The sequence below is a fragment of the Sciurus carolinensis genome, chromosome 5 (assembly GCF_902686445.1).
Source record: "Sciurus carolinensis chromosome 5, mSciCar1.2, whole genome shotgun sequence".
Classification (NCBI taxonomy): Eukaryota; Metazoa; Chordata; class Mammalia; order Rodentia; family Sciuridae; genus Sciurus; species Sciurus carolinensis.
This window is the reverse complement of record NC_062217.1, coordinates 142,825,020-142,843,507: the sequence shown is the minus strand read 5'-3', so window position 1 is coordinate 142,843,507 and position 18,488 is coordinate 142,825,020. Positions and strand designations below refer to the sequence as shown.

At 36.2% G+C, this 18,488-nt stretch overlaps 1 protein-coding gene across 1 annotated transcript in view; it reads right to left on the bottom strand.

Moving 5' to 3' along the window:
• Nucleotides 1–3,930: 3,930 nt before the first annotated feature.
• Nucleotides 3,931–18,488, bottom strand: part of LOC124985776 (cytochrome P450 2C9-like) — a 40,093-nt gene continuing 25,535 nt past the window's right edge. The window contains exons 5-7 of the mRNA XM_047554390.1: nt 7,215–7,366; nt 5,602–5,737; nt 3,931–4,293 (exon numbers count right to left, since the gene is read on the bottom strand). Of these exons, the coding sequence (XP_047410346.1) occupies nt 3,931–4,293; nt 5,602–5,737; nt 7,215–7,366 (651 nt within the window). The remainder of the gene's footprint in view (nt 4,294–5,601; nt 5,738–7,214; nt 7,367–18,488) is intronic.

Genomic DNA, 18,488 nt, shown 5'->3' with positions numbered 1-18,488 from the left:
TTATAGAAAGGTTTGAGGGATGCCGGGGTCCAGCCCTAGCAGGAATTCATGGGTTCCACACCGGTAAACGGGGCGCGGGGAGACAGTGTCGGCGATGGATGGAGAATGAAAGACACAGACTCTAGTTCTGGTGCAATCACTCCCACTTTATTCTGGGGAAGGCTGGGTTTATATACATTTTTCTTCAGGCTATAATGACAATCTTGTGGTTAATATTAAAGAAGTTTTCAAAGCATAGGCAGAAATTGTTTTTAACAAGGAACAGAAAATTATGAGAAAACAGTAACGTTACAGATTATCCTTACCTATTCACAATTGTTTTAAGAATATCTAACTACCTCGGTGAACTAATACAATATTTACTTTCTTAATATCTAAACTCTATGTGACCTAAAACTATTCTTAATATTCTCGTGGTTAAAACAATAGACAAGTAATCTCATGTGACTATCTCTACTAGGTCCATCTGGTTAATATCTGAATTACTGAGTTAAGGGGTACAGGAGGGCAGCGGTCCCAATTGTAATTGTGTACCAACGTTTATTATAGGGGTGACATATTCTTAGTAGGAAGGAAGGAATGTTATGAAACCTTATTCTCGTACCTCACCACCACACATGAACAAAACCATCGTTAAAATTTAACCAGCCTGTTGGAGACAAAGGCAGATCTACAACTATTTTCTCCAGAGGCTTTCAGGGACTCATTGTACAGTTGCAAAATTATTTTTAATTTTGTTAGTGGTAAAGACCCATTGTTTTTCAGATTGTAGGTAATATTTTCTGGAATTTTTGTTGTATTCCCTTCGTCCCCTTAAGCAATCCATTCAGACTGAAATGAGTAATATATTATCAGAGAAAACACCATGCTTCGGAGCAAAACATCCGGCAATTCCTTTTAGGATGAGCCTTTGCAATCATCCTCCAGAGGATCTTTGTCAAGCACTGGATGGAATTCCGGACGCCCCCGCAGAGGGAGATAATATGATCAGAAGATTATACTCATATTATCTTTAGACATAAGAATAAGTGTATATAAATTCTCCTTTATCACACCAATTTTTCCCTACAATCTGGAAATACAGATTGCTATGAATTACTATGATTGATGCTTTGAAGATGAGAAGAGAATTTGAAGGACTTTGGGTAACCAGAGAAAGAAAACCATGCTTGATCACTGAAAATATGGTTCAGTGTTTAAGCACCCTCAATTCATTTCCTGGGGTTTAAAATAGAAAAAAGAAAGAAAGAAAAAGAAAAATATACCCCACGTGCGAACAGAAATTTCTACTATATTCTCATTTCATAGTTGCTTGTCACAAAGAAATTTTGCAAATTGCCTAAATCTTATCAGCAGTGTAATTATGTATTCATATTATTAAGCATAAATAGTGTGGATATATGTGTCACCATAGGGCAATATCTACACTGATTTATTAAATACAAAATAAAATGCTGTAGAATACCTTTAATTTGGGTGTACATAAAGAGAAAAGCAACAAATTGTGTAAACCTGCTGCATTCAGGTTTATTTGCCTTACGTGCATAGAGTAATTATGAAGGATTATATTCCCTGGAGAGATATATTACTATTTGATGGTGGCAGATGTGTCTGAAAAGTCCAAACTGTGTTCTGTGCTAAAGCGAGAGGGAGACTTGCTTTCCACCATATGTTCATGTTTATACAATACCTTGTTCTATTTTTAATGGGGTTCCAGGTGATGTAATTTAAAATAATTTTCAGTGCTGGCAATCATACCAGGGGTCTTGTGCATTCTAGGCAAGCACTCTATCACTGAGCTACATTTCCAGACATACAACTTACTCTTTTATGTATATATTCCAAAGAGTTATGACAAATATATGCAGTGATGCAATCACACAAAAATCAAGATATAAAATATTGCTGGGCTTGATGGTGTACAACTGTAAGGCCTGCTACTCAGGAGGCTGAGGCAGGAGAATTTCTGGGCACAGCCTAAGCAGAATATATTATATATATATATATATATATATATATATTTTATATATTTATATATTAATATATATATTTATATTTATATATATTCATATATATTTATATATAATATATATATAATATATTTTTTATATATATATAATATTTTCATTACCACATAAAGTTTCTTTGTCCTCCTATTCAACCAATCATCCTTCCTCACTTCGCAGCCCTGGTGACCATGGATCTGCTTTCGTACCTATGGTTTTGACATAGCAAGAATGTCATATTATGAACTATGACATAGAACAAAATAAAAACAAATATTTTATCTCTGGCTGTTTTAACTTCATTCACCCTTCTCCAATACTCTTCTTATATAGATCCAAATTTCATTTTAAAATTTTTATTGGTGTATAAGAATTTTACAGGAAGAATGCTTCATTGTGGACAATTCATAATGCAGATAACATAATTTGATCAATTTCATTCCCCAGTACTTTCCTCTTCCCAGTACCCTCTCCTCTTCCTCGCCCTATAACCTACTGGTCTCTTATATTTTCATGTATCTTTTTTTATGTAGAAGAATGTGTTTTAGATTACTTTTCCTTGCCATGTATTAGTGGTTCATTCCCTTTTATTACTGAATAATTCCATTACAAAGTATACCTGGTATTTTTATACACTTATAAGGAGATCGATAATTTTGATTGTTTATAGTTTTGGGTTTTTTAAACATGAGCAATATAAACATTGTGAACACACAGAAAGACTACCTAGTCATGCAACAAAACAATTTCACAGGAGATACAAAAGCCAGATGAGTCTTTAGTGCCTGAGTTTAGGACAATAAAAAGACACATTAAAGAAGGTGAGAAGGAAAGAATTGCCTGCATCAACCCCAATCCCAACTCTAAGCCATGTGGCAGAAAGAGATGCCCCTGCATGGGGCGGGGGGGAGGAATTGAGTAAGAGCCTTGGACCTGAAACACTGAGGATGTACCTATGCACAGCTAGAGTTGTGCATCTGGGCACTAGTGCATTACCTTGAAACACCTGACAAAGTGATTTCCTCTGGGAGATGAGGTCAGAAAGGGTAGTGTGTGACCCTCTCCTTTCATACATTTATTCACAGAAGGAAGGGAAATAAGTAGAATTAGATATGAAATAGAAGGTCAATTGTGTGTGTTCTGGAGATGAAATGAGACTAATGACTTCAGAGACATAACAACAAATTGCCATCACATTTCTTTGAGTGTGAAACAACGTGTGGAAGCTAGAAAAATGATAGGAAAGCTCATGCATTCAGGGAATTTGTTGTGTTGGGAAGAGAAGACTAAAGCCGAATATATGCTTCGTAATAGGAGAACAAATTCATACATGTTTCTGAGTTGGAAACATGCAGTACAGAGACTATACCAAGTTTTCATTTATTTTCATGTTAACACAGAAAACAGAGACATGAATTGTAACCTTAATGTTTCTTTCCCCCCATAATTGATCTCCACTGTATCCTACTATGGTTTGCAGTTGCCCAGATGTTATTTCTGTGTTTAAAATCTATAGATCTAGTAACTGTAGGTGAACCTCATTCAAAGAACTTTTTTTTTCTATATATAATTTTTTCCTTTGTTTTCTTTTCCATGCTGACTACTGACTGTAAGACGCACACATGATAGGCAAGTGTTCTACTTCTTGGCTACACCCCTGTCCTGCCATGGAGATTATCTAACACTTCCCCTTTCCACACTCTATGCTTATCATTTTGAGGGCCAGCATGTCCTTTTGGGACCCAATTTTACCTGAATTATTTACTCAAATTGAAAGTTGAGATTGAAACCAGTAATTAATTATGATTATTATTGAGATCATCTGGAGGAGAAATGCCCTGTATTATCACATCTTAATCATTTTGCTGTTGGACCTAAATGACACATGAACAACTCAACATTAGGTAATTATTGGCACTTGGGGTCACCCATGCTCGTGTACCAGGACCCAGGGAATAGCATATGTCTTTGTACAGTGACCCAGGAAATACTCTAAAATGAACAGAGTGTTGTCTGGATCCTGTGGGAATGGGGAAATGTGAGAAGAGAGGGCAGAGAAGGCATACCAAAGAGGGGAAATATATGAAGAGCGTCCCAGAGGAGAGGACTGCCCATGGCAACACAGAAGCAGCCAGACAGTCAGGAACCTGTGTGGCAGAGAAGCAAATGCATTGGCAAATGTGCTGGTATCAAGTTCTTTATCCAGAGAATTCAGGTTAAAGTGTCGTACAATACCGATCCAGAATAAAGAGAGCTTCATGGGACCCAGGCCCTCTTCCACACATATCTGTTTTCCAGAAGACAAAACAACAAAGACAATAGTTACTCTTTACATGTAACTGTGACATAATGATGAACGTGATTCTAAGAGAATACACAGTCATTGTTTGATGAATGATTTGACAAGTGAATGGAAGAATGGAGAGATGGAAGGATGAATGGATGTATGGAAGGACAGTAAGATAGGTATAAGGGCAAAGAATGACAGATTCCTAACTATTTAACATTTCACCTTTCAAAAAATATTTATATACATAAATATTTCACTATTTTTCATACCCTCTATCCACAATCTCAGGTATACCTACTTTTAATCCATCTGCAACACATCAAGTAGTTTAGAGTGTGGTATCATGTGGTTTCTTTTGTCTGCAATGCCCTTTTCTTACACAACCTCAGTACCAAGGTCGAATTTCATTTCTTCTTTCCACTCTTTGTAATTCTCTCAAACAATAAAACATTGCCATCATTAGTTTTCCTCAATATAACATTCATGTTCTCATTGATACATAGGTCATCTGTACACACTTATTTCCATTTATTTATCTTTCTGTTGTGTGGAAATGTGAACTTGAAGAGAAGTCTCTGACCTTGTAATTGTATCTACAATGCCAGACATACAGGAGGTATTGAAGTGACAGAATCAAAGCTGGAGATTCCAAGGTCAGACTTCAGGATACACAATGTAGTTGTGGTGATCCAATTTGCAAGACACATGCCCATCACTGGAAGAGGTGTGCTCTATTATTATTTCAGGGTACCTGAAATACCCTGATATCTTCCGTGTTTCCACCTTCATGGTATTTTTGGCAGGGGCAGGTACTGGGGATTGAACTCAGGGACATTCAACCACTGAGCACATTGCCAGTCCTGTTTTGTATTTTATTTAGAGACAGGATCTCACTGAGTTGCTTAGCGCCTCACCAAGCTGAGATTGGCTTTGAACTCATGATCCTACTGTCTCAGTCTTCCAAGCTGCTGTGATAATAGGCATGTGCCACTGTGCCTGGTGTCCACATGTTTTCTACAGAATTTCTGACAATCCTGATTGAGAATTACTATCCTCTTTCTGTGATACATTTCCTCCTCAAAATGCTCTGCCTTTTCTTCTCTTCCATTCTGTCCCTTTTGAGGCAGCTCAACTGTCATTTATACTGTGACAGTGTTGCTTCTCCATTCTATATTTTTATAGTGGGGTATGAAATGGTGCAAACCTGGCATCTTCTCATGCAGACCTCCCTATACCCCTGCATTCTGTGCTCCCTGCTCTCACAGGACCCTAGTTCTATTGCATCACAATGGACTGATTACTCACCTGCTTCCCTAACTGGGTAGGAGGCTGCTGGTGCTGTTCTCTGCTACTGGAGAGTTCTATTTCCAAGGTTGAGCCTGGGATATGTGCAACACTACCCAGAAGACAATCAAGTTGTGAAGTGAGGTCACTTCTTCTGCTGGGTGAAGAGAACCTTAATGAGTTTTACCTTCTAGGGGAGACCTTTGATTCCTCTGTGATGTATATAATTGAAGAACACAAACACTTTACATAAGAGCTTCTTAATTTGGAAGAAATGTTCATGTTAAAAATTAAAGTCCCACTATTCTGACCCATCATTGAGCTTGTATCATGAGCAAGGGAAGTGCAGCAGCATTGGAGTATGCTCCTAAGAAAAAATCTAGTAGATTCAGGGAGGCACGACATAAGTTCCAACCAATCCCAGAAAGATTTCTAGTCCTCTGAAACTATTGGAAATGAGTTTCTATTACCAGTTGAGGAAGGTATGAAGTACACACTCTTCTTTACTTTTCTTTTTTTTGGAAAAGAAAAGATTTATTTCAGAGAGCTTCCGAGGCATTTAGGCTATAGTGAAGGGAAGTTGTACAAGTTTCATTTCAAACCAGCATTGATGTTTTAATTATGAATTATCTAATGTGCTAAAATATATTCAATCTAATGGTACACCAATTTTTGCATTTATTGTAGATCTTCAATTAGTACTAGTGGTTAAATATTCAACACAACTAATGAGAATAACCTTACAGATATCAACCAATGAAATGATCTGTGATATATATTTTCTAGTATTTGTTTGAAAACATATCCCTATGTTGTTAAGATACATTCCATCTATATCTCAGTGTATTTAACTGGGATTCAGTCACCTTATAGTTTGCTCTTGATTGTCACTGCCCCTCTTATGTGACCCCAACCAATTAAACACCAGATACCATGTATCAGCAACCACAAGCTGTGAGACAACAATTGTTCTCAGTATTCCAGTGACAGGAGAATGTCAGAGAGATAATTTGGTGCCTACATTCTACCTGTGATTTTATTCAAATCATCTTCAATTCTGAACCAGGGACAGAAGTGTGACATCATTCTGAAAGCACGGGGAGAAGGATATTTTGAAAGGAGATAAACAACAACTGAAAGTCTGCATTTGTTTGATGTATAATATCTGAAACTTAACAAAAATTGTTTCATATCACAAAGATATCACAAAATAGTCACAGATGGAGGAAATGTAAGAAGACCCACAGCAGGGAACATTTCTAATTTAATTATAAGCATTATCTTGACATCGGAGTTTCTTTATTTCTAACCAGAATTAGAATTATCAGAATGGGAAAAGGCATCTGCAAGAATTCACCTGCTATATAAAGTGGCATTTTCATAAGGAACCTGATGGATAATCCCATGCCAATTCAGGTGCTGTGCCAGCCACACTCCATGCTCCTTGAAATCCAGACTCTGCCCCACAACTCCATTGCCTCTCCTTTTGCCACGCCCTCTTCACTTCTTAGCCAACCTCCTGATTATAACTGGTGGCATAGAAGGTTGAAGAGTGAAGCTTCTCTAAGGCAAGCAAGATGGACACACTATGTGTCTCTTCCCCACATCCCTGGGGAATTCACATCACTCATCACCTGTGGTCAGACCTCTGACATGTGTGCTTCATTAGGAGCAGGAGATCAACTCTCTCTTTGGTGCTTGCTGTCTCTGTCCCAGCACTAAACACACCATCCACAGTGATTACCAAATGATCATAAATAAAATTCAACTGTTGATTGTGCTTTTCCTAGGAATAATTTGTTTTATTTTGTCAAATTATTTACCAGCATATGTAGTCATACTGAATCCAAAATGAGTCACAATAATTTACAGTTTGCTAATACAGACTCTGAAGATCCCAGGATCAGGTGAAATATTTATATGTTATGGTACACACTGTTGTCAGTTGACAGAGTTCATATTATTTACCTTACTCCTTCTTTGCTTAAAATTTTCATTTATGAGTCTCTTCACTTCTAAAAGTCTCATGAGGTCACTTATTTCCTAAAACAGATGCAGGCTAAAAACTACTGGGGTTCACTCCTTCTTCATTTCTCCTTTGCCTTCAAATCATAGATATGATGAGGAGGTAAAATAAACATTATTTTGAATTATGAGACTTTAATCATGAAAATGAAGATCTATATACTAAATCTGGAAAGTATGGAGAAATGGAAAGCACTCAATTTGCTAATGCTTTGGGCTAATGTTCTATTCTTAGAAGCAGCCATAGCAAGACTACATGTATTTCAGGTAAATAAGCCAAATATTTGCTTAGCACATTAATAACTATATTTTTTTTCAGAGAAGCTTTAAATTACAAGGATTTGGAAAAACAGGGACATTTCATGTTAGATCTTATAAGCCTGAATCAAGTGTCCGCAAATTTCCTCTTTTGTCAAAAATTTCAGTGGACTCAACCTTTCCTACAAACCCATTATGAAGTTGAAATAGTGACCAAGCTACTAGGGCAGCAAAATCTATAAGGAATCAGAGAGCACAATAATGGTGTAACAAACACAGATGTGCCAGCATTATGATGATCCAGTGGGATGACATTGCTACTTTGTCCAGGGAACAAGTACCACAGTAAACAGGAAAATACAGACTGAAGTGACACTCAAAGTTGAAGACAGGGAGTTGATGCATTAGCTGCCCAAATGTGATAAGTAGAAGTCATTCCAACATGAAAGCCAAAGTTTCATACCTAGAAGCGAGAAGGTGATGTCACACAGTATTTTCAACAAGACTGATATTTAAGTACTAAATAAAGGAGATTATCATCACATGCACACACACACACACACACACACACACACACACACTATATATGCATATAGTGTGTGTGTGTATATATATATTTATATAATTTTTAAACAGATTCCTTGGCTAGCATTAAACCGATAATGCTTTGTAACCTCCAGATCACCTGTAGTGTGTCCAATGTTTTGTAAATCAGCACCATTAGCTAGAAGTAAACCCTCTTCGAATGTGTACTAACTAGAGAGAGACAGTCATCTTTCATGGTAATGCCAACCTCAGGTTCTTTTCTGTGGTCATGGAGTTTTTCTGAAGACTTAAATCAATATAAAATTAGTTCAAGTGGCACATTTACAAACCAAGGTTAATATTTTGACCTCTTGAAGAGAAGCTGGAGATTGAACGGTTACAGGCATGCAGCTTATCATAGTTAAGTTAGGTTAAATCAAATTTGTTGAAAGAAAATAAAGAAAACTTAACTATTTGGAAAACTTAACATTATTCCACACCAGAAATTGAAATATTCATATGATTTTGTGGTATTCCTAGAGTAATGTCACAAAGATAGCAGATCCAGATGTTCAGGAATTTGTCTCTCCAGCATATCAACCACTGACTTTGTGTAATCAACCTGAAGAAATTATTTTAGGGCTCCAAGATCTGGGCTAATATGTGCAGCTCCCTGGAAAGTACTTGATGAAGAAACTGTCTGACAGATGTCAGTACATTGGACATCTCACACAAAAACTAACATTACCCACACCTAGCAATATGGGAGGCAATGTGGGAGATAGTGTACTGTTTCTGTGTAGACTGCTGGCCTCCAACTATGCAATGGGGACTTTTTCCTTCAAACATCAATGTTGTGACTTCTTTTTCCTTTGTAGTACTGGCAATAGAACCCAGGGCATTCTCCCTCTGAGCTACATCCCAACACTTTTTTATTTTATTTTGAAACAGGTTCTTCCTAAGATGCACTGGCTTCCCTCAAACTTGCAGTCCTCCTGCCTCAGCCTCTTGAGTCACTAGGACTACAACTCCTGAACCACTGGGATTACAGGTGTTGGTCACCATGTCCTGCTTAAATTGTGACTTTTGCTTGCTGGTGGACTGGAATAGACATTATCATTGTTTAATAATCATGGGGATAGGCAACTTTCTTAGAGGCACTAAGTGAAGAATTTTAAGAAATAAAATGAATTCATTTTCTTATTGAATGTAGAAATGTAAGGAAACATTTATCAGGTTCGATTGACTATAGACATAAAGGGATGCAGATTCAGTTGATCACAGATGAAAATAAATACAGTTCTTGAAAACTTATATTAATAGTACCAATGGAAGATTAAAAATAGTTTATTTTTGAATTCACAGATTCCAATGTTTCAAATATCCTATAAATATTATGCAGTGAAAAAAATCAGTAATAAAGTCCCTAAATAGCTAAAATAAGTATTTGACAAAAACCACCTCTCAGGAGATCAGATATCAAACTTCCTTGAAAGAATCATTTGTATTCTGTAAAGTAAACTTAAAAAAAATCAAAAAATCAATGTGTGAAAAAGACCAAAATATCAATTGTGGAGAAAGAAACTAGAAAGGGAAACCAACAGATATTCCAAAATTATAAATACAATATATAAAATAATTTATTCAGCATAGAAGTTCAAAAGCAGACTTCTCTGAATGAAAGTCAGAGTTACCAACCATGAGGAAAGAACAAGAGCAATATCCTTTATGAACAACATAAATAAAAAGGAACAAAAGAAAGTGAATAGAACCAAGGGCATTATGGAATTCCACCTACTATGACAAGATATCCTTAATGGAAGTTCCAGAAAGAGAAGAGAGACAAAGGAGGCAGATACTGTGTGAAGAAATAATGGCTGAAAACTTAAACATTTAAGGAAATTCATGACTCTACTCAAGCTGGAAATTAAACTCCAAGTGGGATAAAGCCTAAGAGACTCATATCAAGGCATATTTTAAACACATTTAACAACCAAAAACGGAGACTGTTGAAAGTAGAAAGACAGAAGTGGTTCATCACATACAGGATCTTCCATAAAAGTGACAGTTGGTATTTCCTCAGAAACTATGGAAGGCATTAATCTGTGGCAACATGGATTTAAAGTGCTGACAGGAAACGTGTCAATGAAGACTTTTCTACCTGCCAACACTATCCATTCACAATATGTGGGAAATTAAGATATTTCAAGGTAAGACAAAAGGTAAGGTAATTTATCATACGTACATCTGTCCTACAAGAAATGCTAAAGCAACTCAACTTTGTAGCTGAAACAAAAGGAATCTGACATAATTTTCCTGTGTCATATAGGAATACACCACAGCAAATCGCACCACTTTGTAAATCCAAGAGAATAGGAACCTATTTAGAAATAAATATATTCAATGTTCATAAAATTATATTAAAATGGATTCTACTATGATGTATAACTGAAAAGAACGAATAAAAAGAGAATAAAATGCAAAAAACAATAATATAGAAATAAATCACCCCAAAATTAAGAAATAATGCTGATGAAATTGTAGCTCTACCAATGAATTTAAATATCAATAACTTTCTACATTGTATTTAACCCTTTTTTGTCTTCTATATTATTTCAATTTCATTAAAAGTAATTATAAATATATTCTATGGGCACAAAATACAGAAAGATGTAATTTATGACCAAAACAAGACAAAGGAGAAAGTAGTCTGTTGGATCAGAGCAGAATAATCTGTATGAGCTTGAAAACTGACTGAGAATCATTTTAAATTAGATATTTGTTAATTGAGGGAATCACAGTATTCCCCATGGTAACTACTAAAAAATAACTTCAAAAAATATACAGAAGACAGATCCAGATGATACAGAAGATGGCAGACTAGAGGGTGACTGCATCTCCCATCGCTCCGGAACCCAGGATTCAAGAAGGGGAGGCATTTAGAAACTAGGACTAACATAGAGCCACGGGGGGAGTCTCCCCCACTGGGTGAAGCTCAGCCCGGGTGGCAGGCCCAGACAGGGGCAGCTTCTCAGAGCACACAGCCCAGTGAGAGCCTTTCGACACAGAGCCAGGTCCAAGCCCTGGAACCAGTAGCTCGCTAGGGGCAGTTTTCTTTGGAAGCACTGCATTATCAAGTTCCTCCAAAACTTCAGGATACTGAAGGCTGGGAGGTGATATACTGGAAATCTACAGGACACTATAAGCCAATAGAGGAAATCTGCAATATCTCACAGTCCCACTGATATCTGACCAATATGAGAAAACAGGGGAAGAAAATGTCCCAAAAAACCAAGATACTATATCAATAAAACCCAATGACAGCACAGCAGAAGAAATGTCAGAAAGGAAGTTCAGAATATACATACTTAAAACAATCAGAGAAGCAAATGAGGATATGAAAGAGCAAATGCAGGCATTGAAGGAGGAGATGAAAGAGTACATACAGGCATTAAATGATCACACCAATCAACAGTTAAATGAGCAAACACGGGAAGCAAGAGATCATTTCAATAAAGAGTTAGAGATACTGAAAAAAAAAAAATCCTCAAAATGAAGGAAACAATAAACCAAGTTAAAAACTCCATAGAAAGCATAACCAATAGGATAGAACACCTGGAAGACAGAACCTCAGACATTGAAGACAAAATATTTAATCTTGAAAACAAAGTTGAACAAACAGAGAAGATAGTATATCATGGGATATCATGAAAAGGCCAAACTAAAGAATTATTGGGTTGAGGAAGGCTTAGAGAAACAAACCAAAGGAATGAACAATATATTCAATGAAAAAATATCAGAAAATTTCCCAAATATGAAGAATGAAATGGAAAACCAAGTACAAGAGGCTTATAGGACTCCAAATATACAAAATTACACAGACCCACACCAAGGCACATTATTATGAAAACACCTAACATACAAAATAAAGACAGAATTTTAAAGGCCGTGAGAGAAAAGAATCAAATTACATTCAGGGGGAAACCAATAAGAATATCAGCAGATTTTTCAATCCAGACCCTAAAAGCTAGAAGGGCCTGGAAAAACATTTACCAAGTCCTGAAAGAAAACGGATGCCAACCAAGAATCATATACCCAGCAAAACTTACTTTCAGATTTGACGACGAAATGAGATCCGTCCATGATAAACAAAAGCCAAGGAATTTACAAAAAGAAAGCTGGCATTACAGAACATTCACAGCAAAATATTCCATGAGGAAGAGATGAAAAACAATAATGCAAATCAGCAATGGGAGGAACGAGCCTAAAGGAATAGCCAAATAAAGGAGAAACCAAACCATGTCAAAAAACAAAAATGAGTTAAATGACTGGGTATACAAATCATATCACATTAATAACCCTGAATGTTAATGGCCTGAACTCATCAATAAAAGACATAAACTGGCAGATTGGATTAAAAAGACAAATACAACAATATGCTGCCTGCAAGAGACTCATCTCATAGAAAGAGATACCCATAGACTAAAGGTGAAAGCATGGGAAAAAACAAACCATGCACATGGACACAGCAAAAAAGCTGGAGTATCCATCCTCATTTCAGAAAATGTGGACTTCAAGCCAAAACTAGTCAGAAGGGATTAAGACGGACATTACATAGTGCTTAAGGGAAGCATAAATCAGCAAGACATAACAATCATAAATATCCATGCTCCAAACATTGGCTCATCCATGTACATCAAACAAATCCTTCTCAATTCCAGAAATCAAACCACAACACAATAATACTAGACAATTTTAACACACCTCTCTCACCACTGCATAGATCTTCCAAACAAAAAAGGAATAAAGAAACCATAGATCTCAATAACACAATCAACAATTTGGATTTAATGGACATATATAGAATATACCATCCAACGAAGAACGAATACACTTTCTTCTCAGCAGCACATGGATCCTTCTCTAAAATAGACCATATTTTATGCCACAAAGCTACTGTTAGCAAATACAAGAAAATAGAAATACTACCTTGTATTCTATCAGATCATAAGGTATTGAAATTAGAAATAAATGACAGAAAAAAAAACAGAAACTTCTCCAATACCTGGAGATTAAATAATACACTATAATATGATGAATGGATAACAGAAGACATCAGGAGAGAAATTAAAAACTTCTTAGAAGTAAACGAGAACAAAGACACATCCTATCAAAATCTCTGGGACACTATGAAAGCAGTACTTAGAGGAAAATTTATTTCATGGGGCGCATTCAACAAAAGAAGTAGGAATCAACAAATAAATGACTTAACACTACAGCTCAAAGCCCTAGAAAAAGAAGAGCAGACCAACACCAAAAGTAGTAGAAGACAGGAAATAGTTAAAATCAGAGCTGAAATCAACAAAATTGAAACAAAAGAAACAATCAGAAAAATTAACAAAATAAATAGTTGGTTCTTTGAAAAAATAAACAACATTGATAAACCCTTAGCCACACTAACAAAGAGAAAGAGGGAGAAAACTCAAATTACTAACATTCAGAATGAACAAGGAAATATCACAACAGACACGAGTGAAATACAAAATATAATTAGAAGCTATTTTGAAAATCTATATTCCAGCAAAACAGAAAACCTCGAAGACATCAACAAGTTTCGAGAGACATATGAATTACCTAAACTAAAAAAGGAGGACATACACAATTTAAATAGACCAATCTCAAGTAATGAAATAGAAGAAGTTATCAAAAGCCTACCAACAAAGAAAAGTCCAGGACCAGATGGGTTCTCAGCCGAGTTCTACAAAACCTTTAAAGAAGACTTCATTCCAATACTCCTCAAAGTATTCCATGAAATAGAAGAGGAGGGAACCCTCCCAAACTCATTCTATGAAGCCAATATCACCATGATACCTAAAGCAGACAGAGACACATCAAGGAAAGAAAATTTCAGACCAATATCCTTAATGAACATCGATGCAAAAATTCTCAACAAAATTTTAGCAAATCGCATACAAAAATATATTAAAAAGATAGTGCACCACGATCAAGTGGGTTTTATCCCAGGGATGCAAGGTTGGTTCAACATTTGGAATTCAATAAATGTCATTCACCATATCAACAGACTTAAAGTTAAGAATCAAATGATTTTTTCGATAGATGCAGAAAAAGCATTCAATAAAATACAGCATCGCTTCATGCTCAAAACACTAGAAAAAATAGGGATAGTGGGAACATTCCTTAGCATTGTAAAGGCCATCTATGCTAAGCCCATGGCCAATATCATTCTAAATGGTGAAAAACTGAAAGTATCCCCCCTAAAACCTGGAATAAGGCAGGGATGCCCTCTTTCACCACTTCTATTCAACATCGTCCTTGAAACTCTAGCCAGAGCAATTAGACAAACCAAAGAAATTAAAGGGATACGAACTGGAAAACAAGAACTCAAACTATCCCTGTTCGCTGATGACATGATTATATATTATATAAATCCATATGCAACAGAATGAAACTAAACCCATATCTCTCACCATGTACGAAACTAAACTCAAAATGGATTAAGGACCTTGGAATCAGACCAGAGACCTTGCATCTTATAGAAGAAAAAGTAGGTCCAGAGCTTCAAATGTCAGCTTAGGACCAGATTTCCTCAACAGGACTCCCATAGCACAAGAAATAAAAGCAAGAATCAATAACTGGGATAGATTCAAACTAAAAAGCTTTCTCTCAGCAAAGGAAACTATCAGCAATGCAAAGAAAGAGCCTACAGAGTGGGAGAAAATCTTTGCCAATCACACTTCAAATAGAGCGCTAATCTCCAGAATCTATAAAGAACTCAAAAAACTACACCAAGAATGCAAATAATCCAATCGACAAATGGGCTAAGGAAATGAACAGACACTTCACAGAAGAAGATCTACAAACAATCAACAAACATATGGAAAAATGTTCAACATCTCTAGTAATAAGAGAAATGCATATCAAAACCACCCTAAGATTCCATCTCACCCCAATTAGAATGGCGATTATCAAGAATACAAGAACCAACAGGTCTTGGTGAGGATGTGGGGAGAAAGGTACACTCATACATTGCTGGTGGGGCTGCAAATTAGTGCAGCCACTCTGGAAAGCAGTGTGATGACTCCTTAGAAAACTTGGAATGGAACCACCATTTGACCCAGCTATCCCACTCCTTGGCCTATACCCAAAGGACTTAAAATCAGCATATTACAGAGATACAGCCACATCAATGTTCATAGCTGCTCAGTTCACAAGAGCCAGATTGTGGAACCAACGTAGATGTCCTTCAATTGATGAATGGATAAAGAAACTGTGGTATATATACACAATGGAATATTACTCAGCCATAAAGAATGATAAAATTGTGGCATTTGCAGGCAAATGGATGAAATTGGAGAATATCATGCTAAGTGAGATAAGCCAATCTCAAAACACCAAAGAACGAATGATATCGCTAATAAGTGGATGATGACACATAATGGGGGGTGGGAGGGGTTAGTTTTAGGGTTAGAGTTAGGGTTAGGGAGAGGGGCAAGAATGGAGGAAGGAAGGACTGTATAGAGGGAAAAGAGGGGTGGGAGGGGTGGGAGGGGTGGGGGGGAAGGGAAAAATAACAGAATGAGTCAAACAACATTACCCTATGTAAATTTATGATTACACAAATGGTATGCTTTTACGCCATGTACAAACAGAGAAACAACATGTATCCCAATTGTTTACAATAAAAGAAAAAAACCCACTGATCATGGTGTCCTATCTTTTTAATATATTTTTGGATGTGATTTGCTAAAATTTTGTTGAGAATTTTTGTGTCGATGTTCATTAAGAATATTGGTCTGAAATTTTCTTTCCTTGATGTGTCTCTGTCTGCTTTAGGTATCAGGGTGATATTGGCTTCATAGAATGAGTTTGGGAGGGTTCCCTCCTCTTCTATTGCGTGAAATACTTTGAGGAGATCACCTAGCATTGCACTTTTCTTTCTCCACAACCATATGAGTCAATTTCTATAATAAATTCCTTATCACCAGTTTATCATCTATCTATATCTATCACCCTGAATATAACAGAAGATATTAGGAAGGAAATTTAAAAATTCCTGGAGGTAAATGAAAACAAAGAAACATCATATCAAAATCTCTGGGACACTATGAAAGCAGTACTTAGAGGAAAATTTATTTCATGGAGCGCATTTAATAAAAGAAGTAAAACTCAACAAATAAACGACCTAACACTACAGCTCAAAGACCTAGAAAAAGAAGAACAGACCAACACCAAAAGTAGTAGAGGACAGGAAATAGTTAAACTCAGAGCTGAAATCAATGAAATTGAAACAAAAGAAACAATACAAAAAATTGACAAGATCAGTGGGTTTTATCCCAGAGATGCAAGGTTGGTTCAACATCCGGAAATCAATAAATGTAATTCACCATAGCAACAGACTTAAACTCAAGATCAAATTTTGCTATATGCTCTGGCAACAGATACTACATTGTTCTGTCACATAGACTAATGGAAAACAAATCATCAAGAGAAACCCACATGGATACAGTGATCTGATACTTGACAAAGGTGCCAAACACATACATTAGAGAAAAGTCAACTTTCTTTAACAAGTGGTGCTTAGAAATCTAGATATCCATAGGTAAATGAATGAAATTTGATTCCTCTCTTTCATCCTGCTCATAGGTCAACTCAAAGTGCATCAAAGAGCTAAAAATTAGACCAGAAACACTGCAATTGCTGGAATAAAAGAGAAGGGGAAACTCCAACTCATAGGTGTAGGCATTGACTTCTACAAAAAGACTCCTACAATGCAACAAAGAAAATAAAAAATTAATAAATGTGATGGCATTGAATTACAAAACTTCTGTACAACAAAGGAAATAAACAAGAATGTGAAGAGACAACCTACAGAATGGGGAAAAAAAATCTTTGTCAGCTACTCATTCTGAAGAAGATTAATATTCAAAATATGTAAAAAACTTAAAAAGTTTAACACCAAAAAACACAATAAAATAATAATTGCACAAATAAACACACACTTCTCAGAAGAAAAAATACAAATGCTGAACATGCATGTGAAAAAATATACAGCATTTTTAAAAATTAAGGAAATTCAAATTGAAATGACACTGAGATTTCATCTCACTCCAATTAGAATTTCAGTCATCAGGAACACAAACAATAATAAATGGTGATATGATGTGGAGGGAAAAAAAAAACACTTTCACACACTTGGTAGGATTGTAAATTAGAACAATCACTATGGAGATTCTTCAAAAGGGTAGAATTTGAACAATGAAATGACCAAGCTATCCAACTCCTTGGTATTTATCAAAAAAATTAAAGCCACATACTCTAGCAATACATACATACAGTAGCCAAGTTATGAAACCCACCTAAATATACTTCAACAGATGGATGGGTAAAGATAATGTGGTATGTACACACAATGAAGTTTTACTCAGTCTAAAGGAAAGAAATGTCATCTCCAAGGAAACAGATGGAACTGAAGAACATAATGCTAAGTGAGATAAGTCAGGCTCAGAAAGTCAAGGGTCCCATGTTTTACTCATATCTGGCAGCTAGAAAGAAAAGGAAAGGTAAAGGGACCTCATCAAAATGGAAAAAAAGACCAGAACAGTAGAGAAAGGGAATGAGGAAGGGAGAAAAGGAAGGAAACAAGAAGTATGGGGGAAAGAAACTGGCAAATTTGTTCTATGTGCATGTGTGAAGATTGCACAATAAATCCCAATCTTATAATAATTATAATTGATCAAAAAAAAAAAACCATTTTAAACACATGACAGTACAGGAGTAATGACCCAAGGATGGTAGAATAGAAAGTTCCCGGTGTCATTCCTTCCAGAGAAACAACTATTGACCTAGTATGAACTGTCTGAAGCAACTCTTTTGGATCTCTGGTATGTAGTTGAAAGTAATAGTATCCAGGGAAATAATTGATAAAGAAAGTTCTGGAAAATCTCAGTGTCCCACATACCAGCTACTATTCCACATAGAGCAGCAACCACTGCAGGCAGCTCTGAGAACAGATTCTATAGTCCTGTTGCATCTTGTTGGTGCTAGAATGGGAAACAGGGATTGTTCCTACAAAAAACCCC